Source organism: Polyodon spathula, chromosome 12 (genome assembly GCF_017654505.1).
Source record: "Polyodon spathula isolate WHYD16114869_AA chromosome 12, ASM1765450v1, whole genome shotgun sequence".
NCBI classification, from domain to species: Eukaryota; Metazoa; Chordata; class Actinopteri; order Acipenseriformes; family Polyodontidae; genus Polyodon; species Polyodon spathula.
The window spans coordinates 21,371,748-21,399,016 of record NC_054545.1 but is presented as its reverse complement, the minus strand read 5'-3'; the positions used below and the strand labels follow the sequence as shown (position 1 = coordinate 21,399,016).

Sequence of the window (27,269 nt, the reverse complement as noted above, 5' to 3'; positions counted from 1 at the left end):
GATACTGACAACATGCCCCACATGTCATCCAGTTCCTATCCAGTTTTAAATAACTTTAGCATAACTGAGGCAGAAGTGTTAAAGGGACTAGGAGCTCTTAAAATAAACAAATCCCCTGGGCCGGATGAGATCCTCCCAGTAGTACTCAAAGAAATGAAAGAAGTAATTTACAAACCGCTAACCAAGATCATGCAGCAGTCTCTTGACACAGGGGTGGTACCGACAGACTGGAAAATTGCAAACGTAATACCGATCCACAAAAAGGGAAACAAAACTGAACCAGGTAACTACAGACCAGTAAGCCTGACTTCTATTATATGCAAACTTATGGAAACTATAATAAGATCCAAAATGGAAAATTACCTATATGGTAACAGGGTACTGGGAGACAGTCAACATGGTTTTAGGAAAGGGAGATCGTGCCTAACTAACTTGCTTGATTTTTTTGAGGATGCAACATCGATAATGGATAATTGCAAAGCATATGACATGGTTTATTTAGATTTCCAGAAAGCTTTTGACAAAGTCCCGCACAAAAGATTAATTCTCAAACTGAACGCAGTTGGGATTCAAGGAAACACATGTACATGGATTAGGGAGTGGTTAACATGTAGAAAACAGAAAGTACTGATTAGAGGAAAAACCTCAGAATGGAGTGTGGTAACCAGCGGTGTACCACAGGGATCAGTATTAGGTCCTCTGCTATTCCTAATCTACATTAATGATTTAGATTCTGGTATAGTAAGCAAACTTGTTAAATTTGCAGACGACACAAAAGTAGGAGGAGTGGCAAACACTGTTGCAGCAGCAAAGGTCATTCAAAATGATCTAGACAAGATTCAGAACTGGGCAGACACATGGCAAATGACATTTAATAGAGAAAAGTGTAAGGTACTGCACGCAGGAAATAAAAATGTACATTATAAATATCATATGGAGATATTGAAATTGGAGAAGGAATCTATGAAAAAAGACCTAGGAGTTTTTGTTGACTCAGAAATGTCTTCATCTAGACAATGTGGGGAAGCTATAAAAAAGGCTAACAAGATGCTCGGATACATTGTGAAAAGTGTTGAATTTAAATCAAGGGAAGTAATGTTAAAACTGTACAATGCATTAGTAAGACCTCATCTTGAATATTGTGTTCAGTTCTGGTCACCTCACTATAAAAAAGACACTTTTTTAAATAGAGAATTGTGAGATGGGCCGTTGAAGCTGACACCCTGGGGGCCTTCAAGAAGCTGCTTGATGAGATTCTGGGATCAATAAGCTACTAACAGCCAAACGAGCAAGATGGGCCGAAGGGCCTCCTCTCGTTTGTAAACTTTCTTATGTTCTTATGTTCTTATGGACCGATGAATCAAAATTTGAAATCTTCAGTTCATCATGCAGGGTTTTTGTACGCCGTCGAGTAGGTGAAAGGACGGTTCCTCGATGTGTGACACCAACTGTCAAACATGGAGGAGGAAGCGTGATGGTCTGGGGCTCTTTTGCTGGATCCAGAGTAGGCGACTTGCACAGAGTGAGTGGCACCCTGAACCAAAACGGCTACCACAGCATTTTGCAGCACCATGCAATACCCTCTGGATGAATGCCTAGTTGGTCAGGGGTTCATCCTACAGGAGGATAATGACCCAAAACATACCTCCAGGCTATGTCAGAACTACCTTAGAAGAAAAGAACAAAACGGTAGGCTTCAAATCATGGAATGGCCAGCACAGTCTCCAGACTTAAACCCCATCAAGCTGGTTTGAGATGAACTGGTCAGAAGGGTGAAAGCAAAGCAACCTACAAGTGCAACACATTTGTGGGAACTTCTGCAACAGTGTTGGGAAGAACTTTCCAAACAATATTTGATTTCCATTGTAGAAAGTATGCCACGAGTGTGTTCGGCTGTTATATCTGCAAAAGTTGGCTACTTTGATGAGTCAAAAATTTAGATTAAATTTTGTTAAACAAAATGATTCCATGATTTCTTTTTTATCTTCAATTTTTAATTTGTTCTATGCTTTAATTTCAGGGGACATTGAGACATTAAACTGCGTAAATTTCAATAAAAACTGGAAAAATGGAGGTGTTCTAAAACTTTTGACTTGTAGTGTACCTTCTAGCAAACTCTAGCCAAGATTTGATGTGAGTTTTTTACAACAATGGCTTTCTTTTTGCCACGCTCCCATAAAGGCCTGTTTTCTGAAGCACCCGGGCTATTGTTGCCATATGCACAATGTCACCCAGCTCAGCTGTGGAAGACTGTAACTCCTTTAGAGTTGCCATAGACCTCTTGGTGGCCTCCCTGACTAGTGCCCTTCTCGCCCGGATACTCAGTTTTTGAAGACTGCCTGTTCTAGACAGATTCACAGTTGTGCCATATTCTCTCTATTTTTTAATAATGGACTTTACTGTGCTCCAGAGGATAATCAATGCCTTGGAAATGTTTTTATAGCCTACCCCTGACTGGTGCTTTTGATGAATCTTATTCTGGATTTGCTTTGAATGTTCCTTCATCTTCATGATGTAGTTTTTGTTAGGAAATGTATTAACCAACTGTGGGACCTCCCAGAGACAGGTGTATTTAACCTGAAATCATGTGAAACACCTAAATTGCACACAGGTGGACTCCATTCAACTAATTATGTGACTTATAAAGGCAATTGATTGCACCAGAGCTTATTTAGGTGTGTCATAGCAAAGGGGGTGAATACTTATGCAATCAATTATTTTCTGTTTTATATTTGTAATTAATTTAGAACAATTTGTAGATTTTATTTTTCACTTTGACATTATGGACTATTTTTGTGTTGATCAGTGGTAAAAACTCCTAATTAAATCAATTTTGATTCCATGTTTTAACACAATACAATGTGGAAAAGTCCAAGGCAGGTGAATACTTTTGAGAGTCACTGTATCTATAAACCATGTGATTTCTCTAAATGACTTCCTGTGAAAATGTTCTATGGTTTGAACAGACTTTCCGTCTTTAGAGTTCTTCAGATGAACAGGAAGCTATTTTGTGATGTCTGAAAATGATTTACAGATCTCTTAAATGGACAGGAAGTCTTTTAGAGCTATCTTTAAATGATTTAGAGACATCTTTAAAAACCTTTGTTTTATTTAAAAATATCTTAAATAGCAGTTTAGATGTCTGTAAAATACAATTTGGCATACCATTCTAGCAACACCAAAATGGTTTACAGATATCTACATATTATTTGAGATATCTTTATTTCATTTTTAGATAGCGCTAATTGATATCTTAAAATTAATTTTAGATATCTTAAAAACAGCAGAATGCAGAGATCTCTAAATGTTTTACAGATATCTTTTTATCTATTTAAAACAAAATTGTGGCTAAATGTACAAAAATGCCATCTATTGTATATGATGTGTCACTCATCTGTTGGATATGATGTGTCACTCATCTATTGTATATGATGTGTCACTCATCTATTATGAGCCCGCATCGCAGCCGTTGTGTGTGCTGGGGAGGCAAAATGAGCTGATTCCTGGAGCCAGCATTACACTTCAGCAACCAGCACCAGACAGAAGGATATCTACATCTTCAGATGGAAAGCAATGCAAATGAATGGAGATGCAGACGGATCACATTAGTTTACTGCAAAGCTACGTCTTAGTTGGTGCTTATCTTGGCGAGAGCCGAGTTCAAATCAGCATGAAGTTCAACATCTACTCTCACGTAATGGAAATCATGTATATGCTGTGTCACTCATCTGTTGTATATGCTGTGTTACTCATCTGTTGTGTATGGTGCAGGGTTGCACACTTACTTCAAAATCAAATTACTGCCCCTTTAGGCAGGGTCAGGCAATCTATTATCCGATTATCCTGCCCACATTCTCACATTCTCATCTGCTCCATCATAGGCACCTTTACTTAAACAGGTTCAAAGCAAAAGAAATAGCAGCAGTTAAAAGATAAGCTCTTGTAACACAAACTCTTTGAAGGGAGTGCATGTCTTGGCTGTGGCTAATAACATGCTGATGAAGCTGGCTTAGGTAAATAAAAGCATTCAAATCAATAGCTACAGGCATTTTGCCAACTGGTGTTACAATAAGAGGGTTGTACAGATTAGAAATCACAAAGCAGTGACATCAGTCGAAAAGTCTGTGTAATGTTCAGCCAAGTGGATGTGTGTGTGTGTGTGTGGTTGGGGGGGGGTGTGTGTGTGTGTGTGTGTGGGGGTGTGTGTGTCTGTGTGGGGGGGGGGGGGGTGTTTGGGAGGGGTGTGTGTGTGTGTGCGTGTGTGTGTGTGTCTGTGTGTGTCTGTGCGTCTGTGTATGTGTCTGTGTGTGTGTCTGTGTGGGGAAGGGGTTTGTGTATGTGTATCTTTGTGTGTGTGGCTGTGTGTGTGTCTGTGTGTGTGTGTGTGTGCGTGTGTGTGTGTGTGTGTGTGGGAAGTGGTTGTGTCTACCCCAAGGGGTTTGTGGTGTGTGTGTCAAACAGACACAGTGTGGCTGTGTGTGTCTGTGTCTGTGTGTGTGGGGGGTGTGTGTGGGTGTGTGTGTCTGTGTAGGGGTGTGTGTGGGGGTGTGTTTATGTGTGTGTGTCTGTGTGTGGGGGTGTGTCTGTGTGTGTGTGGGGGGGGGTGTTTGGGAGGGGGTTGTGTGTGTGTGTGTGCGTGTGTCTGTGTGTGTCTGTGCGTGTGTGTGTGTCTGTGTGTGTGTCTGTGTGGGGAAGGGGTTTGTGTATGTGTATCTTTGTGTGTGTGGCTGTGTGTGTGTGTGTGTGTGTGTGTTGTGTGTGTGTGTGTGTGTGGGGTGGGTGGGTTTGTGTGTGTGTGTGTGTTTTGTGTGTGTGTGTGTGTGTGTCTGTGTCTGTGTGTGTGGGGGAGTGTGTGTGGGAGAAGGGGTTTGTGTGTGTGTCTTTGTGGGGGTGTGTGTGAGAGAGGGGTGTGTGTGCGTGTGTGTGTCTGTGTGTGTGTGTGTGTGTGTGTGTGTGGGTGTGTGTGTGTGTGTGTGTGTGTGTGTGTATCTGTGTGTGTCTGTGTGTGTGTGTGTGTGTGTGTGTGTGTGTGTGTGTGTGTGTGTGTGTGTGTGTGTGTGTGTGTGTGTGTGTGCGTGTGTGTATCTGTGTGTGCATCTGTGTGTGTGTGCGTGTGTGGGGGTGTGGTGTGTGTGTGCGTGTGTGTATCTGTCTGTGTCTGTGTGTGTGTGTGGGGTGTGTGTGTGTGCATGTGTGTATCTGTGTGTGTATCTGTGTGTGTTGGGGGGTGGGGTGCAGATGATTGCAGATGAGCCCGTTTTTTTTTGTGTGGGGGTGTGTGTCTCGGTGTGTGTTTCTGTGTGTGTGTGTGGGTGGGGGGGGGGGGGGTGTGTGTGTGCATGTCTGTGTGTGCGTCTGTGTGTCGGGGGGGGTGTGCGTGTGTGCGTCTGTGTGTGGGGGTGTGTGTGTTTGTTTGTGTGTGTGGGTGTGTGTGTGTGTGTGTGTGTGTGTGTGTGTGTGTGTGTGTGTGTGTGTGTGTGTGTGTGTGTGTGTGTGTGTGTGTGTGTGTGTGTGTGTGTGTGTGTGTGTGTGTGTGTGTGTGTGTGTCTGGGTGTGTGTGTGGGGGGGTGCAGACGAGCCTGGTTATTTTGTATAGTGGTTAAGACATTTGCTTGCAGTGTGCAGGGTTGCCAGTTAGCGCAGAGCCTTGTATTATCCTTTAATTATCGTTCATTGTAACACTGCTTTCATAGTAGTATAAACAACAGATGTATTAGCCTACTGTAGACAGTAAGCAGACAGGGTTAGTTTAATAGAATATCCTAACATTCACAGGCTGTCGTGAATATCCATTAGCAGGCGCTCCATTGTCGCGATACTACAGTATTATAGTAGAGGCTAAGCGCTTTGCCATCCACAGACTGCATCTCAATGCAAGGACAATGTGGTAGCTGAAAGCTGAAAGTAACCCTATATGATTTAATTCCTCATAATATGCATTCCTTTTGCCTAGAGCATAGAGCATGGCAAAAACATGAGTTTCTTAAGTGGCATTGCTATACCACAGGACAGATGCTTTCCATTAATAGAAAACCTTCTGTAATCATAGGGTAGATGTACACTGGAGCTTTCATTGTGCTTCCCCACCCTTCAGGCTATAGTGTATATGATAGCCACAACAGTTCACAATACCTCACAGTGCAGTGTGACATATCCAGTGAGGGATAATAATATATGGATTTCAGTTTTGTTTTCTGTCCCTCAGGGCTTCTCAAGTGCTCTAACTCTCACAGTCACAGTATCATACTGTTCACTATATAAAACAAACTATTATTTCAGGTAGGTTTTGCTGTTTGTGGTGTAGGATGTGGTTGGACTAGAACATACTGCACCATTTTTACATATTTAAGATGCTTGTTATTACCTTATAAGGCCACCGAAATAACAGGTCTGCACACTAAGTGTTTCCTGTGGAATGTTATCGGTCTATAGAAACACCAGCAACCTGATGATAAAATGCCTTCATAACTGAACTGAACTGAAGTATAACACATGAGGGTACATGTGTCCCTTACCTAAGAACAGGGCTTGTATCTGATCAAAATATTAAATATTTGTAGTTATCTGTGTAGATTATTATTTGAACTTTTTTTAATAAAGAAAAAAACTGTAAAAAACTCTTAATCTCATTATTTTTATATTGGAATCAGTGCATTAACTCACAATGTGTATATAAACGTACACAACAATTTTGCACATTTTTAACTTAATCCTTATTTGGTGCATATCTATAGAGAGAGAAATATATTATTATAATCTAAGATATATATATATTATATATTTAGGTCACAGTTGAATTTGAGTCTCCACGTTTCTTATATTCTATATCATATAGAATAGAGAGAGAGAGAGGAGAGAGAGAGAGAGAGAGAGAGAAGAGAGAGAGAGAGAGAGAGAGAGAGAGAGAGAGATGAGGGCTATAGTGGAAAATTATTGACCCGAGGGAGACAGGGGGCTATAACGCCCGAAACTGCAGGTTGAGAGTATTGCACCCTGGAGGTAACAATAGTCTTCCTGAGGGGCATTTCATTTTCCACTATGAGCTGAGTCTGCAGTACATATTTAATATATGAATCAGTCAAAATAACGAGAGGGGCAAGGTTGGATAGTAAATATGACTTTATATACTGTAAAGCCATAAATAAGTGCAAGCCTTTTATAATGTGTTTTTTGAGTATGAAAAAAAGGAAACATTTTATTTACAAATATCTTCGTGTTGTACATATAATGAGTTAAATTTATTTTTGCTTTTATGATGAGGTTTTATCTAATCACAGACCAGAATTTCCAAGCACTGACTATATACAGTCAGCGCAGTGTAATTGCTTCTGATGATGAGGTTTTATCTAATCACAGACCAGAATTTCCAAGCACTGACTATATACAGTCAGCGCAGTGTAATCGGGATCCTGATAATCAGGGTTTCTGCTTAAATGGGATACAACTCCGGACGATAGTTCTTCCCAATAGAGCAGATGTGATTTAAGACATTGGGACATACCATGTCACTTCAGTTTAATTGGGACACAGTAGCGCAGTTTTCAAATGATGAATGGATATCGCTTTTCAGAGCAAGACAGAGCAGATACGTGATAACACTGTGAAGACAGACCACGTATCACAGTGCAGTCAGTGCAGTGATTACACTGTGAAGACAGACCACGTATCACAGTGCAGTCAGTGCAGTGATTACACTGTGAAGACAGAACACGTAGCACAGTGCAGTCAGTGCAGTGATTACACTGTGAAGACAGACCATGTAGCACAGTGCAGTCAGTGCAGTGATTACACTGTGAAGACAGACCATGTAGCACAGTGCAGTCAGTGCAGTGATTACACTGTGAAGACAGACCATGTAGCGCAGTGCAGTCAGTGCAGTGATTACACTGTGAAGACAGACCATGTAGCACAGTGCAGTGATTACACTGTGAAGACAGACCATGTAGCGCAGTGCAGTCAGTGCAGTGATTACACTGTGAAGACAGACCATGTAGCGCAGTGCAGTCAGTGCAGTGATTACACTGTGAAGACAGACCATGTAGCGCAGTGCAGTCAGTGCAGTGATTACACTGTGAAGACAGACCATGTATCACAGTGCAGTCAGTGCAGTGATTACACTGTGAAGACAGAACACGTAGCGCAGTGCAGTCAGTGCAGTGATTACACTGTGAAGACAGACCACGTAGCAGTGCAGTCAGTGCAGTGATTACACAGACCATGTAGCACAGTGCAGTCAGTGCAGTGATTACACTGTGAAGACAGTAGCGCAGTGCAGTCAGTGCAGTGATTACACTGTGAAGACAGACCACGTAGCACAGTGCAGTGATTACACTGTGAAGACAGACCATGTAGCACAGTGCAGTCAGTGCAGTGATTACACTGTGAAGACATACCATGTAGCGCAGTGCAGTCAGTGCAGTGATTACACTGTGAAGACAGACCATGTATCACAGTGCAGTCAGTGCAGTGATTACGCTGTGAAGACAGAACACGTAGCACAGTGCAGTCAGTGCAGCGATTACACTGTGAAGACAGAACACATAGCACAGTGCAGTCAGTGCAGTGAGTAATTGATTACACTGTCACTTGCGTAAAACACGTTGATCTCTTGAAGAAGGATGAGTCTACTATGGTTCTCAGGCTGCTGTTGCAAAGAAAGTTGGTGTGTCAACATTCATTTTGTTTAAGAATAAAAAAAAAAAACATGGACTTGTATTTTATATGATGTATTTAACATTTAATCATAATAAAAATTAAAAAAAAGTTTATCTATCTTTATATGGCTATGATGAGTCAAAGGGATTTCGGTCTGTGATTCAGCCTCCCGACAGTAGATGGCATCAAACCAACTCGGGACTTCCCTTACCAAGATCTCGTGACCATGGCAAAAGTCATCTTTTGAGGGGCGGCACCTTGGTGAGGGGCGGAAGTACGAGTATGTAAATTCCAGCCACTGGAGTCAAGTGAAGGATAAGGATACTTGTCAGTTGGGGATTGGTGTTCCACTGACTACAGAGGCGGGACATTACACACTAAAGGGAACGTACTACTGTGTTCGGGGTTGGTCCGAAAGTAAAATAGGAGGAGTAACGGGTGGAGGGAGAGACTGGTTTGGTGCAGCGGGATTTTTAAAACAAAAAACACTAACATTTCTTTTGTCTTTTTTGTTTATGTATGGTTCGCCACGAAGACAATTAAAGACGAGTCATCACGGTTTGTTTTGGATTTCACCCCTGCACTCCTTCCCTCACACCATTTTGTTTTCTTTTGTTATTTAATTATTTTGTTGTGTATAGATAATAAAAATAAATTATTTTATTTCTGTACACATAAATTACTGTCTGGACATTCCATTTAATACACTCTCGCCTCACAATGGCAGTTTATGTTTAATTTATTTATCTATCTTTATATGGCATGCTAGTTTGTTGCATATTAATCATTAATTCTGGTCATGAATGTTCCTATTCTATATTTAAAAACATATTAAGAATATATGTACATCAATATATGGATATGCTATGCAACAATCAAGTGGAATAAGATTCTATGGTCTGATGAGAACAAAATAGAGCTTTTTGGCCTCAACATTAAGCGCTATGTTTGGCGCAAGCCTAACACTGCACATCATCCTGAGAACACCATCCCTACAGTGAAGCATGGTGGTGGCAGCATCATGCTAGAGGTATGCTTCTCTTCATCAGGGCCTGGAAAGCTTGCGAAGATAAATGGCAAAATGGATGCAGCAAAGTACAGAAAAATCCTGGAGAAAAACCTGCTGAAGTCTGCAAGAGACCTGGGACTTGGCAGAAGATTCATCTTCCAGCAGGACATTGACCCCAAACATACAGCCAAAGCCACACTGGAGTGGCTTAAAAACGCAAAGGTCAATGTGCTGGAGTGGCCCAGTTAAAGCCCAGACCTCAATTCAATTGGGAATATGTGGAAAGAGTTGAACCTTGCTCTTCACCAATGTCCCCATCCAACTTGACGGAGCTTGAGCAATTTTGTAAAGAAGATTGGGCAAAAATTGCAGTGTCCAGATGTGTAAAGCTGGTAGAGACTTATTCAAATAGACTCATGTCTGTAATTGCTCCCAAAGGTGCCTCTACCAAATATTGACTCAAAGGGGGTGAATACTTATGCAATCAATTATTTTCTGTTTTGCGTTTGTAATAAATTTAGAACAATTTGTAAATTGTATTTTTCACTTTGACATTATGGACTTTTTTGTGTTCATCAGTGGCAAAAACTCCTAATTACATCCGTTTTGATTCCATGTTGTAACACGATAAAATGTCCAAGGGGGCGTGAATACTTTTGAGAGCCACTGTATATACTTTTATAATTAAGAGCTATGCACAGTATTCTGCATGGTACTAGACAATCATTAATGCCACTTTTTTTACTTTAAATATGCTCTAGAAAGACTAAGCCCTTGCAAGATATTGCTTGTCACATAATCTCTAACGCGTCATGCCTAGCACTTGAGGCAATTACAGCCTGGGAACAGCAGAGCAAAAAGAGAACAAAAGCACTGAGCAGAACTGGAAGAACAGGCAAAGTGACTTCCCTTTTACAGGGAAGTAAAAGACATTCATCATGCACAACTGCATTACTTTTTTAAAGTGCAGCTCAGCTCTATGCAGCTCTATGATTTGCTCTGTGTTTCACAGGATGCTGGTTGTTAGTTAATCCCCCAACTATTTGAGCCCAGCTCCATTTCCTGAGTAATTTATTGTTCCGCCTCACATTTAAATGAGAGGGCTGTTACTCAGAGCACATGGAATGCCCTGACGTCATTAGCTAGAACAGCTACAAAAGAATGAAAATACATCTGCTCTGCATTCTCTCCAGATAGTAACTCTGCGGATGTGTTCAAGTTGTTGTCTGGACTGCTGTGATTTCCGTAAGTAAGCATCTAGCACTTGCACGTTGACTATTACCACAAGAGCTTCTCAGTTGTGTGTTTGTGTGTTTGACAGTGATCGCGAAGGAGAAGGCTCATCTTACTGTTGTAAGCACAAAACTTAGTGAGAATTACAAAGTAACTTAACTGTAGTTGGCAGCTCCCTTCTTGTTTGACTGACAAGATTGGACTTGTGTTGTCTTGTTTGTTCTACACTGTTCTAGTTCTGGTCTCATTATAGAAAAGACATTCATAGCCACTGCTTTACAAGAGAAGAATCTGTTTACTAAGTAACAAATACTAGGCCAATAAGTGCTAATGTATGGGCATGGGGGGTCTTGTGAAAGATGCTTGTATTTTATTGTACTGTTACCTTCAGACTGCGATGACATGTTGTGTTTGTTTGTGTGTCTGAGTGTGTGTTGAGTGGATGGGTGGATGGCTAAGGGGGATGAGGCGGGGGGCTGTGTTATTGAACTGGCACACAAAACAGGCCACACGGTTTCCTGTCTAGGTATCTGTCTGTCTTTAAGCTTTCATATGATAATCTCTTCTATAATGATAGGATAAAAGCACTGGGACACACATAAAAGCAGATTCAGGAATAAAGTATGTAAAAATGCACATATTTGATTCTGTTTTTGTCATGTAGTACATTCACAAGTTTTTTGTCGAAGTCTTTATATAATAAATCATATTTCAATTATAATGATATATATAGACGATAGTAACATAGATTACGCTGTGTCTCGCATAGGTATAAAGGCTTATAAGTGCAAAAGTATTAGATTTCCAAATATATTATATATATACATGTTATTATTTAAGTTTACATTTACATTTATATAGAATATTAGAACTTTAAAATCAAATATAACTATATATAGTATATAAAATCATATCTATGCCGTATATAGCATATCTGATATCCATATAATATTGAATCCATATATAGATATCGTATCCTAGGTAAATAAGTGACAGAATATGTTTTTTACTTACAACTGTGTGTACCCACCTACATGTACAGTGCATGGCAAAACAGCCAGTACCTGCATGTGTGGTCACTGCAAAAGAAGCTGCAAAAGAACTGTGCATATGCACTGTTGTACAAACTGCATACAATGCCTCAATTCCAGCTTTATAATAGTTATACTATGAGAGGAGATCACTACAGAGCAGCTCCATTCACTTCTGCAGGGTACTTATTATATGTGGGTTTCCATTGCATCATGCTCTCTGCTTGCCAAAACACAAGCTACAGATTTTAATTTATGTTTCTAATTTTATCTTCTTTAGGTTTCCAGTCAATTTCAGACCTCAGAATTTTAGGCTAAGAGGAATGAAAACACTTCTGAAAGCTTGGATAAAAAAAGGATCCTCACTTTAAAGAAACCTGACTGGCCTCCTAAACTTATACAGGATCCATTTTAAAGAAAGGCCACACCACTGCTCTGAAAATGCTGCAGCAGATTTTAAAGGAGATGTACATAGACCCTGATGTTCTGGAGGCTCTGAACGAGGAACAGAAAAAGATCTTGTTCCTGAAGATGAGGCAGGAACAGGTGAGGCGGTGGACAGAAAGAGAAGAGAACTTTGAAAAGGAAAGAGAATTCTTAAATAGCCCGAAGCCGAAACAAGGTAAGGGGACATCCATTAGCTTTTCTTTGCTGTCAGATCTCCCGCTGTTAACTTATACAGTTGTTTTAAATGCTAGCTACAAAGAATTCAGAGCATGTACTAAATCATGCATGGGATTGTGTGGATCTGTGGGATGCATGGGATTAAGTGGATCTGCTGGATGCGTGGGATTGAGTGGATCTGCAGGATGCGTGGGATTGTGTGGCTCTGCGGCATGCGTGGGATTGTGTGGATTTGCGACATGCATGGGAAAGACTACACTGCACATGCTTTTGTGAAACATTTTGGTTGCTTTCTCTAGAAAAGCATGGGAAAACTGCACAGTTACTGTGGTAAGCTGTCCTGTACGTGTGTGCTGATAGACAAACACTGCCTTCTGTTTTGTCAACATTTTTGTTTCTATTAAAAATGAAAGTGTTCAGTGGTTTTAAAAAGCCACTACCCTTTCAAAAACAGAAATATACCTGAGTAACTTAAAACAGGATTGATCTAGAAAACAAGAAAAAAAATGCACCAGTTTACTGGGCAGGGCGACAAATATTATATTATAATAAGCAGTGCTCAGTGTGTTAGCCAATTGTAGCAAAGTGCTTCACTTTCTGAAGTAGATGTGTGAGTGTTATGCAGCTCTCCTCTTCTGTGATAAAATATTGAACTTGTCAGCTGGGAGACTGTGTCCCAGCATGTTAGTCAGCTGATATGAGCATTCTTAGACTTCTTATGGACTTATAAGGTAATAAAGTTATGTCAGTAAGGGCCCGCTGTACCCAAGTCAGCATTCAAAACAAAAGCATACAGCCTTTAGCAGCATTCTTAACTGGCCCTAGGAGTAGAGGCCCACAGAGGTACCAAGCATTTGTAGCTCTTTGCATGTTTTCAGTAACAAATGAATATCATCCTTAAGGGATGCTTTATATCCTATGTCTGCTCAATTTTTTATTATGTGGGTTTAATATTGTTGTCTTTTGCTATTTTCACCACGATCATTATTTATCAGGATTACTACCCAATGGCATTTTTCAATCACAGAGGCTGCTTCTGAAAAGACTTCCAGAAGCTTTAGAAATTTCCACTAGAGGTGTGCAACTCTATTTTCTGCCCCTCTACAAGTGTAACAACGGTGCATTAGTGCATGGAAAATCGCTATATAAAAAAAAACTGTCTGTAATAGTTGAAATCACACATAATATGATCTTAAAATGTTATGATTAGATTAAACACTTTGAACATATAGTTAAATAGTCAAATATCTCCCATAGGCTAGTGTCACATACCCAGATTAGCACTAACCTTGGATTACCTAATGATTATCTTAGTTATTGGAAATTAGTGCTCAGCAAGGTCTGGGAAACCACACATTTAAGATGTACCACACAGGTTTAAAATATGGCCCAGTGTACAGGTAAGATGAAGCTCCATCTCATTAGTGCTGACTGAACAGTAGCAGTTATTTATGGTTCACAGGCAAGTCAAGTGACATTAATCAAACATATTAATATATTATATATATATATATATAGATATATATTATATATATATATATATATATATATATATATATATATATATATATATATATATATATATATATATATATATATATATATGTATATATATATATATATATATATATATATATATTAGACAGTCTGGTTTTTAAGGAAGTACAGTGCAGAGTAGGGTACATTTCAGAACAATGTGGCTCAAAATAGCATGGCCATGGTGTTTAAGGGTGAGTCATGCAGTCAGGGGAGGTTTGAGAAAATAAAGGAGTGTTTTGCTCTGTGCAAACCTAACCTAAACAGACAGGTAGATCCAGATCTTGCTGTTCAGTGATTCACTGTTCCTGTAAAGACAGCTCATTATTAACATATGTGTGGTACAGCATTCTTTACACTGTGGCAGGGTGGAGAACCAATACCTCTGGTGAAAACAAATTACTTGTTTGCTATGGTTTCTAAATCCAGATCTGACTAGTCCAGTGAGGAAATCAAGTGACGTGCCATTTTGTTGACAGTTTAATGTCTTGTCTTTAAAAAAACAAAGACTCAAAAATTAGAGGAAGCTCTTTAATTACATAACTAACAAACATGTAAGTATGACTTGCTGTACTGACAGGCTCCACAGTATATAAGAACATAAGAACATAAGAACATAAGAAAGTTTACAAACGAGAGGAGGCCATTTGGCCCATCTTGCTCGTTTGGTTGTTAGTAGCTTATTGATCCCAAAATCTCATCAAGCAGCTTCTTGAAGGATCCCAGGGTGTCAGCTTCAACAACATTACTGGGGAGTTGATTCCAGACCCTCACAATTCTCTGTGTAAAAAAGTGTCTCCTGTTTTCTGTTCTGAATGCCCCTTTTTCTAAACTCCATTTGTGACCCCTGGTCCTTGTTTCTTTTTTCAGGCTGAAAAAGTCCCATGGGTCGACACTGTCAATACCTTTTAGAATTTTGAATGCTTGAATTAGGTCGCCACGTAGTCTTCTTTGTTCAAGACTGAACAGATTCAATTCTTTTAGCCTGACTGCATATGACATGCCTTTTAAGCCCGGAATAATTCTGGTCGCTCTTCTTTGCACTCTTTCTAGAGCAGCAATATTTTTTTATAGCGAGGTGACCAGAACTGAACACAATATTCAAGATGAGGTCTTACAAGTGCATTGTACAGTTTTAACATTACTTCCCTTGATTTAAATTCAACACTTTTCACAATGTATCCGAGCATCTTGTTAGCCTTTTTTATAGCTTCCCCACATTGCCTAGATGAAGACATTTCTGAGTCAACAAAAACTCCTAGGTCTTTTTCATAGATTCCTTCTCCAATTTCAATATCTCCCATATGATATTTATAATGTACATTTTTATTTCCTGCGTGCAGTACCTTACACTTTTCTCTATTAAATGTCATTTGCCATGTGTCTGCCCAGTTCTGAATCTTGTCTAGATCATTTTGAATGACCTTTGCTGCTGCAACAGTGTTTGCCACTCCTCCTACTTTTGTGTCGTCTGCAAATTTAACAAGTTTGCTTACTATACCAGAATCTAAATCATTAATGTAGATTAGGAATAGCAGAGGACCTAATACTGATCCCTGTGGTACACCGCTGGTTACCACACTCCATTCTGAGGTTTTTCCTCTAATCAGTACTTTCTGTTTTCTACATGTTAACCACTCCCTAATCCATGTACATGTGTTTCCTTGAATCCCAACTGCGTTCAGTTTGAGAATTAATCTTTTGTGCGGGACTTTGTCAAAAGCTTTCTGGAAATCTAAATAAACCATGTCATATGCTTTGCAATTATCCATTATTTCTCAATATGGAGTCCCCAACAATCATGACCTCCCTTCTTTTTGCTGTCTGGTCACCACTGTCAATGGGGTCCTGGATGTTGTTCCTTTCATTCTCTTGTTGTTGGTTCTGCTCATCACAATTCTGAAGTGACTCAAATCTGTTGGTTGTTTTGATTTCTGGTGGTTGTGTTTGACGAAGTTTCTTTTTTTCCCTGCTTCTGCCTACCTGAACCCAGCTGTTCTGACCTTCTATCTCCCTGGTGGCTTTCAGTCTGTTAGGGGTGATGCAGACTTCCATGAATTGTGGGTGTGCCAGTTCCTCAAGATCCTGTTGCTGTCTCACTTCCTCCAGCTCCATTTCTAGCATACTTACTAGTTTATGCAAATCCTGGATCGCGCGGCACTTTACGCACACTTGGTTTAGCTCCGCTGGGTTTTCTCGGATTTCCCACATCAAGCAGGTGTCACAGATTACAGGCTTGAAGACCATGTTGAGGTTTTTTTTTTTTATAGTTTAGTTTCTTCTGCAGCTGTCAACCTGCTTTCAAACTGCTTCGAAACTGCTCTGTACTTTTCCACGCCTGTATTTATCCCACTCGCTGTCGCTTCCACTCGCTGTCGCTGGGAAGACTGCCTCGTTTAACATGTGTTTCCTTGAATCCCAACTGCGTTCAGTTTGAGAATTAATCTTTTGTGCGGGACTTTGTCAAAAGCTTTCTGGAAATCTAAATAAACCATGTCATATGCTTTGCAATTATCCATTATCGATGTTGCATCCTCAAAAAAATCAAGCAAGTTAGTTAGGCACGATCTCCCTTTCCTAAAACCATGTTGACTGTCTCCCAGTACCCTGTTACCATATAGGTAATTTTCCATTTTGGATCTTATTATAGTTTCCATAAGTTTGCATATAATAGAAGTCAGGCTTACTGGTCTGTAGTTACCTGGTTCAGTTTTGTTTCCCTTTTTGTGGATCGGTATTACGTTTGCAATTTTCCAGTCTGTCGGTACCACCCCTGTGTCAAGAGACTGCTGCATGATCTTGGTTAGCGGTTTGTAAATTATGTCTTTCATTTCTTTGAGTACTACTGAGAGGATCTCATCCGGCCCAGGGGATTTGTTTATTTTAAGAGCTCCTAGTCCCTTTAACACTTCTGCCTCAGTTATGCTAAAGTTATTTAAAACTGGATAGGAACTGGATGACATGTGGGGCATGTTGTCAGTATCTTCCTTTGTAAAAACTTGTGAAAAGTATTCATTTAACATATTTGCTATTTTTTTTCTTCCTCTACGATTTTGCCATTTGTATCTCTTAAACATTTAATCTCCTCTTTGAATGTTCTCTTGCTGTTGTAATATTGGAAAAACATTTTGGAATTGGTTTTAGCTCCCTTAGCAATGTTCATTTCTATTTCTCTCTTGGCCTTTCTAACTTCCTTTTTGATTTGCGTTTGCAGTTCTGTGTACTCTTTCTGCGTACTTTCTTTTTGGTCCTTTTTTAATGCTCTGTAAAGTGCCTTTTTTCGCTGAATATTTTTTTTAATTGATCTATTAAACCATTTTGGCAATTTAGTTTTACATTTAGATTTGTCTACTTTAGGGATATAATTGTTTTGCGCCTCTAGTACTACATTTTTGAAGAACAACCATCCTTCTTCTGTGGGTGTTTTCTCTATTTTACTCCAATCTACTTCTGTTAGTCTCTGTTTCATACCTTCATAGTTTGCTTTTCTAAAATTGTAAACCTTAGCTTTAGTCTTTACTTTTGGGGATTTAAAAAACACTTCAAATGAGACCATGTTGTGGTCTGAGTTTGCCAGTGGTTCTCTGACCTCTGTTTTAGTTATTCTATCTTCGTTATTTGAAAAGACTAAATCAAGGCATGCCTCCCCTCTAGTGGGTGCCTTCACAAATTGTGTTAGGAAGCAGTCATTTGTCATTTCCACCATTTCTATTTCATCCTTCGCGCTACCCACCGGGTTTTCCCATTTTATTTGGGGGAAGTTGAAATCCCCCATTAGTATGGCTTCTCCTTTGCTACACGCATTTCTAATGTCATTGTATAACAGATTATTGTGCTCACTGTCTGAATCTGGCGGTCTATAGCATGCTCCTATTATTATGCCTTTTGAATTTTTGTCTGTTATTCTGACCCATATTGATTCGGTTTTATTTTCTTTGTCCAGGTTTAACACCTGGGCTTCAAGACTGTTTCTTATGTATAGCGCTACCCCTCCTCCTCTTCTGTCCTGCCTGTCTTTCCTATACAGTGTATACCCACAAATATTATATTCGTCCCCATCACTCTCAGATAACCACGTTTCTGTAACACCTATCACATCATAGTTACCTGTTAGTGCAGTAGCTTCAAGTTCTAGAATTTTGTTTCTGATACTTCTAGCATTTAGATAAATACATTTAATGGTTGTCTTACCTGAGTTGTTGTTCTTGTTTTGATGCGGTCTCCCTTCTGTTTTTTTGTTGATTTCTCCCCCCTTCCTTTCTAGTTTAAATGCTTCTGAACCTGCTCGAGGATCTTTTCTCCGAGTAGACTAGTTCCCTTGTTATTTAAATGCAGTCCATCCCGTCTATACAGATAGTCCTCGTTGTAGAATGTGGTCCAATGATCAAGATAGGTGAAGCCTTCCCGTGTGCACCACGTCTTCAGCCATTCGTTTTGATTAATTATTTCCAGCTGTCCATATGGTCCTTTGCAAGGTGCGGGTAGTATACCAGAAAATACCACAGTTTTGGTTTTCTCTTTTAATTTCCTTCCTAGCTCTCTGAATTTGTTTTGCAGGGATTTTGGTCTGTCTCTTCCAATGTTGTTTGTACCGATGTGGACGACTACTACCGGGTCGTCTCCTGTTCTTTCTAGGAGCCTGTCCACGTTTTCAGTGATGTGCTTGACCGAGGCTCCAGGAAGGCAGCACACTGTTGTAGTAAGGGGGTCCAAACTGCGAATTGAAATTGCTGTGTTTCTCAATATGGAGTCCCCAACAATGATGACCTCCCTTCTTTTTGCTGTCTGGTCACCACTGTCAATAGGGTCCTGGATGTTGTTCCTTTCATTCTCTTGTTGTTGGTTCTGCTCGTCAAAATTCTGAAGTGACTCAAATCTGTTGGTTGTTTTGATTTCTGGTGGTTGTGTTTGACGAAGTTTCTTTTTTTCCCTGCTTCTGCCTACCTGAACCCAGCTGTTCTGACCTTCTATCTCCCTGGTGGCTTTCAGTCTGTTAGGGGTGATGCAGACTTCCATGAATTGTGGGTGTGCCAGTTCCTCAAGATCCTGTTGCTGTCTCACTTCTTCCAGCTCCATTTCTAGCATACCTACTAGTTTATGCAAATCCTGGATCGTGCGGCACTTTACGCACACTTGGTTTAGCTCCGCTGGGTTTTCTCGGATTTCCCACATCAAGCAGGTGTCACAGATTACTGGCTTGAAGACCATGTTGAGGGTTTTTTTTTTTTTAAGTTTAGTTTCTTCTGCAGCCGTCAACCTGCTTTCAAACTGCTTTGAAACTGCTTTGAAACTGCTCTGTACTTTTCCACGCCTGTACTTCTCCCACTCGCTGTCGCTGGAAAGACTGCCTCGTTTATCCTCAGATACACTCAATAACTAAAGAAGGTCTATGACAGGGCGGAGGCCTTGCACATGTGTTGTGTTGAGTGGGCAGGGAAGGAACTACACTGTCCTTGCCAACTCCACATGATAATGTGATAATTGATGATTAATAAGGCTCCAGCCACAGCTGCATATAAGAAGCTAGAAATCCTTTGTTGGGAGAGGGAGTTTGGGTGTGCTGGGTGCTGTAGCGTATTGGGGCTAAATTGTGTATTAGTCAGTGAAGGCAAATGCACAGCCTAAGAAGTGTTTTTTTTTAAACCTTTTATTTTGGACCTTGTGTTTAACACTAGATGCCTCGCGGCAGTCATTTTGGCAGTCATGTACCTTTCTGTCCAAATATATTAAACATTCTCACAAAGCATGAAACGTGGGAGTGCAGAAATAAAGGATATATATATATATATATATATTACATTATACCTTTAAAAGAGATGTTGGAGGTTCCACACCCATTAACCTCTTCCAGAGCATCAAAGCAACACGATTATTCATTATCAAGACCATGCCTCTATAAGATAATTTTAACAGATGTCATCACCATCTTTGTAATCTTCCCTTCACATGATCTACTGCAGCACTCCCTCCCAGTTCTGTAATGCTACCCCCCCCCCCCCCCCCCCCATCAAAAAAGCATTGCTTATACCCCAATTAACTCAGGTAGATGACATTTTTTCACTAACTTCCTAACATAATGCCTTATGTCTTGATTACTGGTACTGATTACACAGCAACATCATTTGCACAGGCTACCACTTGAAATGCCTGATTTGGGACATTTGGAAAAAAAGAGGCAATTTAAGAGCTATGTAATTGTTTCTGAGGGGCTCACTATAGAGAGAATTTAACATTCCAGAGAGAGAGAGAGCATCCTTGGTGGATCCCTTTCTGTACTGAAAAAGGAGAACTTAATCCACCATTTATTTTTAGTTCACAAAATATGTTACTTCACTATAAAACCAAACACTCCAAAAATATTAGGCAAATGTGTTTGGTTTTCCCTGTTGAAAGCTTTATCTTGGAAGCTGGTATCAAATCTCGAATTAAAAACACATTGTCAAAAATAGATCTGTTGGGTACAGAGTATATCTGTTTTGGGTGCACAGTAAGTTCCATAACAGTTCTCAGACGATTGGCCAATGCGTTTGACAGTATTTTGCAGTTCGAACAAAGGAGACGTACAGGGCTCCAGTTCTTTGTTGCATAAATCTTTTTTTGGCAACAAAGCTTACAGCACAGAGGCAATTCCTTTTCTAATACGCTCTCCTCGAAGACTTCAGATAAGGCTCTCCCAATATGTGACCAGGGTGCTTTATAAAACTCAACTGGCTGTCCATCAATACCGCGACACTTTGCCATTATTGAGTTGTTGCATGGCCTTTAGTATGTTTGTGTTAACACGATCCCAGTCCTTAAAGGGTTAATAAATAAATGTAAATGGTGTTTAAAACTATAGAAATCTATCCATTCTGGCTAAGGATATCAGCTCTGGAGACCCTTTTGCCCAAGTGTATTGTCTAACATGATTCCTCCACGTATCCACCGTCTCATGAGCTGTTCAAACACTGAGCAGCTCTCTGACAGACCCGAGGTGAGGCATTGAACAGTTTCTGTCCAGCTGGTCATTTAATGTACAGTTAAAATCCCCTGCAAATAAAATAATTTCCTCAGACTGACGTTGTGTTAAAACCCCAGTTAAGGCCTGAAAGAATTGCACTCTTTCTTTCCCATCATTTGGTGCATAGATATTAATAAAAAAACAGCATTCTATTCCTATACACACAGATGTAACTAGGGGTGGGGGAGCGGGGCAACTGCCCAGGGAGCAAAGCCATGGAGGGCAGAAAAGTGACTTAAATGCATTGCCACTCGAGTAATAATTTTGTTCTGCTGTTCTCAATGTTTTCACTTGTCAGCTGTCAATGCCCCCCTAACATAGTCTGAAGATCGCATGCACCTCTGCACTAGAAAAGGGAATGCGTCACTTCATTACCAACGGTCTTAACGACCATGAACCTGGTTCTACACAAACCAACACCATAGCATCGCCAGTTTGTTATTATTATGGCATATCTTTGTCATTTGCTTCCCCTGCGGTCTGCTTATTTATTTATTTGCTCCGGCAGCCTTCAGGACCAGCACTACAGTAAAGTAATGAAATGTAAAGGAGTTATGTTTCATAACCTATGAAATAAAGTTAAACCAAAACATTATGACAGGATAGACAATAAGTAAGAAATTAATTTATAAGAAAATGCAAATAGATAAAGTGCCCTTAAAATTCACCATCCTGAAATACAAGATATAAATATGGTACCAGTATTTACTTATTGGAATAAAATTCAAAACAAATGCTCCCCCACCCCATTTGCTATTTTAAAAAAACACCATTATAAACAATATTATTTGAAAATTACGAAGCTCTATAATGCATTAAAATATGTATGTATAAAGATACACAATATCTAGTTATTATTTTTAATGATCTTATTTTTTTTGTTTAAAATAGCATACAAACCTACACAGTTCTTGTTAAATTCTAAATTGTTTTGGATCTTTAGGGAAATGGGAGAATTTTCTTTTTGTCTTGTGTCTTTCTAAGTATACTTCAAGCCATTAAGTCATTGCATCCGCGTTTGTGTTACGATTATTTTCAATCCATGCTTTTTTACAGTACCAATCAATGACTATGAGAAAAAGCCACCCATGATTTTAATTAAAAGTTATATATAAGAGGATATTAGAGATATTAAAGGATTTTGTAAGGGTTAATGTGGCTGCTAAAATAATCATACAGTGTTTTTATTGTTTACAGTGCTAAAATTCCACAAATGTGTGCCCTTACTGATCAAGTTTTAATTTGATCGGAAAAAAGAAAACTATTTAATCGTCCTTATTAGCTTGATCTCTGTCTTAGCTTTTACTGAACTCCAGTCCTGACTAACAAAACAAGACCATACGTAGAATAAACTCATTATCATTGGCTGATACTGAAAATGCGTGGATTGAATATAAACGTAGGGGAAGGAAATATAACCTTGCAATTAACACGTGTTAACAAATTCCTTTACATTTTAAGTAATGTCTTGTTCTCTTCAAACATGGTAAAGGAGAGATTCTGAAATTACAATAAGTAAATCAAAACTATCAAACATGAGTAAATATACCATCCCAACTTTTAACACACAAAAGAAAAAAAAAACGGGGTGGGTGGGGGGATTGGGCGCAAATATGATTGCCTGCCCCAGGCATTAAAATGCCTAGTTACAGCTCTGCCTATACACACCTGCACTTTTAACAAACACCCTTTAACCACCTCACTCACTGTAAAGGAGTCAAAAACACAAGTCTTAGAAAATTAAATGGCACTAAAATTGATGCCATGACTTGAATCCAGTCTGCTTTATTTGTATCATCAGCCTGGTTTTTTGGAGCACAGCGATACCAATTTTCTTTTGATTCAAGTAATCAAAAAGAGATTCTGTCTTAGCTAAATCTCTTCCCCCATTTATATTTAAAGTTCCTACATTTAACATCTGCATTGTAGGAAGAGGAGGAAACAAAAAAACATGTACAGGCAATAAACCATAAACAGAGAGACAAAAGCTGCAAACCTTACTCATTAAGTTCTTCCATCGGTCTCTTTCTTTCTTTTCAATCCCCAGTAGAGATGTATTGCACATTAACTTTGGCACAGAACTTAAAAACAGTTTCAAATCAGGGAAATGCTCAATTACGCTAACCCCTCGTCTGCCCTTGATCGTTTTTAAAAGCTTGAATGCTTCCAGCACTATACCCCCCTCGTTTGCTGACTAGCTGACACTCAGAGCTTACTGAAGTGTCAGAATCACTGTTACCTCCATCATTGTCCACGTGCTCACTGTAATCCCCTACACTGGCCACAGTGCTGTGTGTCATTGAGAGCAGCAAAGTCCTTTCTCACTTGTCTCTTTCATTTCCTCACACCCTTCCATCTCCTCACCGGAAACTATAAAGCTACAGTATCATCTTGTTCAGAACTTTCTGTTCAGATTCTGGGCTTCTACTCTGCTTATCACCAGTGGTACCTGCTGCAGTTTCCTGCTGTGCTATTTGCTCTGCCTCTGCGGGTGTCTGTTCAACCTTGTTTAAAGTTATTGTTTCTTTCTCTCCTTTATTCAATTTCTGAAGGTTCCAGAACCACAGCTTCCTCATTATCCACACCAGCAGACTGTAGGTTTGAACACAATGTGGTAAGTCTCTCTCATCACTGGTCCAATGCAGTTCTATGATTCGAAGGGCCAGCTTTTTGACTTGCTGGCGCAGCAGCGCCACCACTGGGTTCTGGGATTTCTTCTCCCTCGCTATCTGTATTCTCAGCAAACCGCTTGCAGTTCTTAGTTACGCGCCCTTCTCAACTGCATTTTAAAACATTTCAGTACATCAGTTGAAGCAAAAACTCATAATTACTTCCATCAATCTGAAACTTGAAAGTTATAATGAGTTCTGCATTTGGATTATTGAGAAGCATATATAACTGTCTTCTAAAGGAAACAACGTGTTTCAGTTCAGGAGACTTACAACTGAGAAACGTTGGGCTCAGACCTTTTACTAAAAGTTTATTTTTTATAAAAGGGGGGACATTGGAAATGATAAATTTTTTAGCTGGTACAACAAGAGGAACAACTGGAGTGAATGCTCCACCAATCACTAATCCCTACTGGATGATTTTATCAACTATTTCTTCACTACTGAGAAAAACACCAACATCTTTATTCATACGTGAAGCTGACTTAATCCAACTAGTTTTTCCAGTTCCATTGAAACGATGATATCGACTAAGATTGTTATTGAATATTTACGTGCCAGTTTTTCAAAATTAGAGCAGGACCCCCTGGGGACTTCCCTGGTCTTGGCCATAGCAGCCGCACCTACTGACAAAGTCAATGATCAACTAACACAACACCTATATAACGCAATTAAACCAATATAAAAAGAAATAAGGGAAAAACCCCACTTACTCAGAGCTACAAACACTCCCTCCCCATTCCTCCATAGTTAGACACACACACAGGGCCCAATATTTGAAAGGTTTGCGCACCGTGCAGAGGGGTATGCACGTCACAAATGGCCGTTGTGCCAAAATTGTGTCAAGTTGCCATATTAGAAATGTCCTTTTGCGAGTCACAATCCACTCTGCTCTGTGCAGAAATAAAATGTATGCAATAGGGGGGAGTGGCCGACAATATGCGTGATCCTGGTATATTCGAAGGTATGCGGCAAGCACAAAACCAGGTTTGTGATGCGCAGAATAAGGATTGTAAAGGGACTGCGTTAACTCCGCACACACTACCATTCCAGCACTGACTACAAACAGGCAACAATGGGAAACGTGGGTAGCATGCAGCGTGTTCGTCAACATGTGGATGTGAATGATGCAAGGCACACCGAGCAACAACAACCCCGACATAGGCGAAGATATGCTGAAAGGGTGCACCGGCCTTGGCACACATATGAGGAGCTCAGCAATGAACAAATCATGTCCAGGTATCATCTCGACCGAGACATGCTGACTCATCTATGTCACATGCTGCATGATGACCTGGCCAGAACAAACCTGAGCAGTCATGCCTTGTCTGAGCAATTAGTAGTGTCTGTCTGTATATGTATCCTGGCTACAGAGACCTTCCAGAAGGTAGCAGGTAATACAGTGGGGAGCACCCAGTCAGCCATGTCCTGCCCCCTTGACAAGTTCATAACCACATTGCTGCCACATGCTGAGGAACTGTGGCAAAGTACCCGCCCCTTTGTGTATTTTGTGTTATATGTTGTGTGTTAATGTTAGTGTATAGTCATTGGTACACAAGATATAAATGGGTCTGTATAACATGAGTGTTTAAAATGTATATTTGTATTTAGGCACGAGGATTGCACAGCACTTCACGTGCAAGTAAAAAGTAAGTGCAGTTGTACCGCGACTCCAATTGAATGATTGATTAGCAATCGAGTTTCGGTACAGCTGATAAAAGCTGCATGTTTTCACTCACTCGGGGTTGTGTGTTCAGTGAGTTGAGAACGGGATTGGAGACGGCGGTAATAATAATAATAAGAAATAATAGTTAAAATATCCACTCACCGTGTTTTGTTTAGTGTTAGTCCGTTTTGTTTGTCTGTTTATTTTGGCTACCAGTGCCGTGTCCTGTGTTTTTGTTTGTCTTACAACCGTTTATTTTCTGACTGTCTGTTCATTTATTAAATGCTGAGCGAGACCATTCGCTCAGCTCCACCAAACTCCACCTCTCTGTTGTTTATTTCCTGGTTCCTGTTTCTGGTCTGACATCCCCCACTCTGGCTGTCTCTATGACAGGAACATATTACATTCCCCAGTACCAGAGCAGACTGAGGAGATAATGGAGGGTTTTTTTTTTTTTTTTTATGAGATTGCGTAGCCTTTCTAGACACCTTATTCAGAAAAATTGTTTTTTATAGACAGACGAGTTGTAATTTTATAATCTATAATTTATAAGACAACGACTTGTGTGCCCAACAAAGCCTTTGCAAAAACTGTGCACAAATATATTAGTACTTGTATGACCCCAAACTGGTTGCCGACTATGCAATATCTTCCTATTTTTTATTTTTTAAGTTTTTTTATTAGATCAACAGTCAATGCCAGGATATTAGATACATATTATTTATTATCCTTTATTTAACTAGGTAGTCACATTGAGATTAAAACCTCTTTTACGAGTGAGACCTAACCAAGCAGGTAGCAGCAAGTCAATCGGAAAACAAGAACAAATACACAATAAAATACAATTAAGACACAAGCAAATCACATTTAAAACAATATATCACATTTAAAACAAAATACACAAAAGTAGCCAACTATTTAAAACAATTATAACTCTCAGAAATTAAATCATGCAGTTTACTCTTAAATTGCAATAAAGACAGCTAGGTCTGCAGCTTTAGTCTGGACTGGAACTCATTCCAGGGCCATGGGGCAAAGGAAAGGATCCTTTACCAGCCTCAGTACACACATTTGGGATTTTAAAATGCAAAAAAGAATGAGATCTGAGGCCATGGTTACTATGAGAAACTATAAGTTATTCATTTAAATAAGTATATTCATATAATTTACATTGAATAGCCTTATATACCAGAATATACCAGTGCTTCAACCTGCGTAAAGCCAAAGAAGTCCAGCCTACCAAATCGTATAATATACAATGATGAGTATTAAATCTTATATTTGTAATGTACCTCAATGCTGCATGATACAATGAGTTCAGTTTACCTAAAGTTGATGGTGATGCATCATAGCCAATTTGCAGCAAAAACATACAAGCAATAAGGCTCTTTTTTTGTTTCCATAACATACATAACATGTTCATACCATAGTGACATTTATAGCATATTCGCATGCCCAACAGACAAGTGTGGAAACATGCACTCACCTCTGTCCAGCACACTCCCTTCCTTCTGTTCCTTTAATATGGTCCTATTAGCATATGGTAATGCATCGGTAAATAGAAACATGAGATGCAAATGTGTTCTAGATGGACATTCAATATATACATAGCGCAATCAAATTTGAATTGGGCGAAAGCCCTAATTCATCTGAATATACCAATATCTGCACGATAATTGCGATCCGCTAGTTCCAATAACTGCTCACCGCTGGTTCAAATAGTGTTGGAGTAACAGTTGACTCTGGAATTGGGTACAATAGTACAAACGTAAAATAGTACAGAACCCCAACCCCCCCACCGGATGGGTGGATCAGTTATGTGTTTTCTCACTGTATTGATATGATG

General features: G+C 39.7%; 1 protein-coding gene across 3 annotated transcripts in view; it reads left to right on the top strand.

The window, feature by feature from the left end:
- The first annotated feature begins 10,616 nt into the window (after nucleotides 1–10,616).
- Nucleotides 10,617–27,269, top strand: part of LOC121324107 (SH2 domain-containing protein 4A-like) — a 59,939-nt gene continuing 43,286 nt past the window's right edge. Inside the window, exons 1-2 of one of the 3 annotated variants that reach the window (XM_041265580.1) lie at nucleotides 10,617–10,909; nucleotides 12,209–12,550. In XM_041265580.1, coding sequence (XP_041121514.1) covers nucleotides 12,370–12,550 — 181 coding nt within the window. In that variant the 5' untranslated portion in view covers nucleotides 10,617–10,909; nucleotides 12,209–12,369. Of the gene's footprint in view, nucleotides 10,914–12,208; nucleotides 12,551–27,269 lie in introns of all 3 variants that reach the window. The other 2 variants (XM_041265578.1, XM_041265579.1) reach the window with 2 other exon arrangements.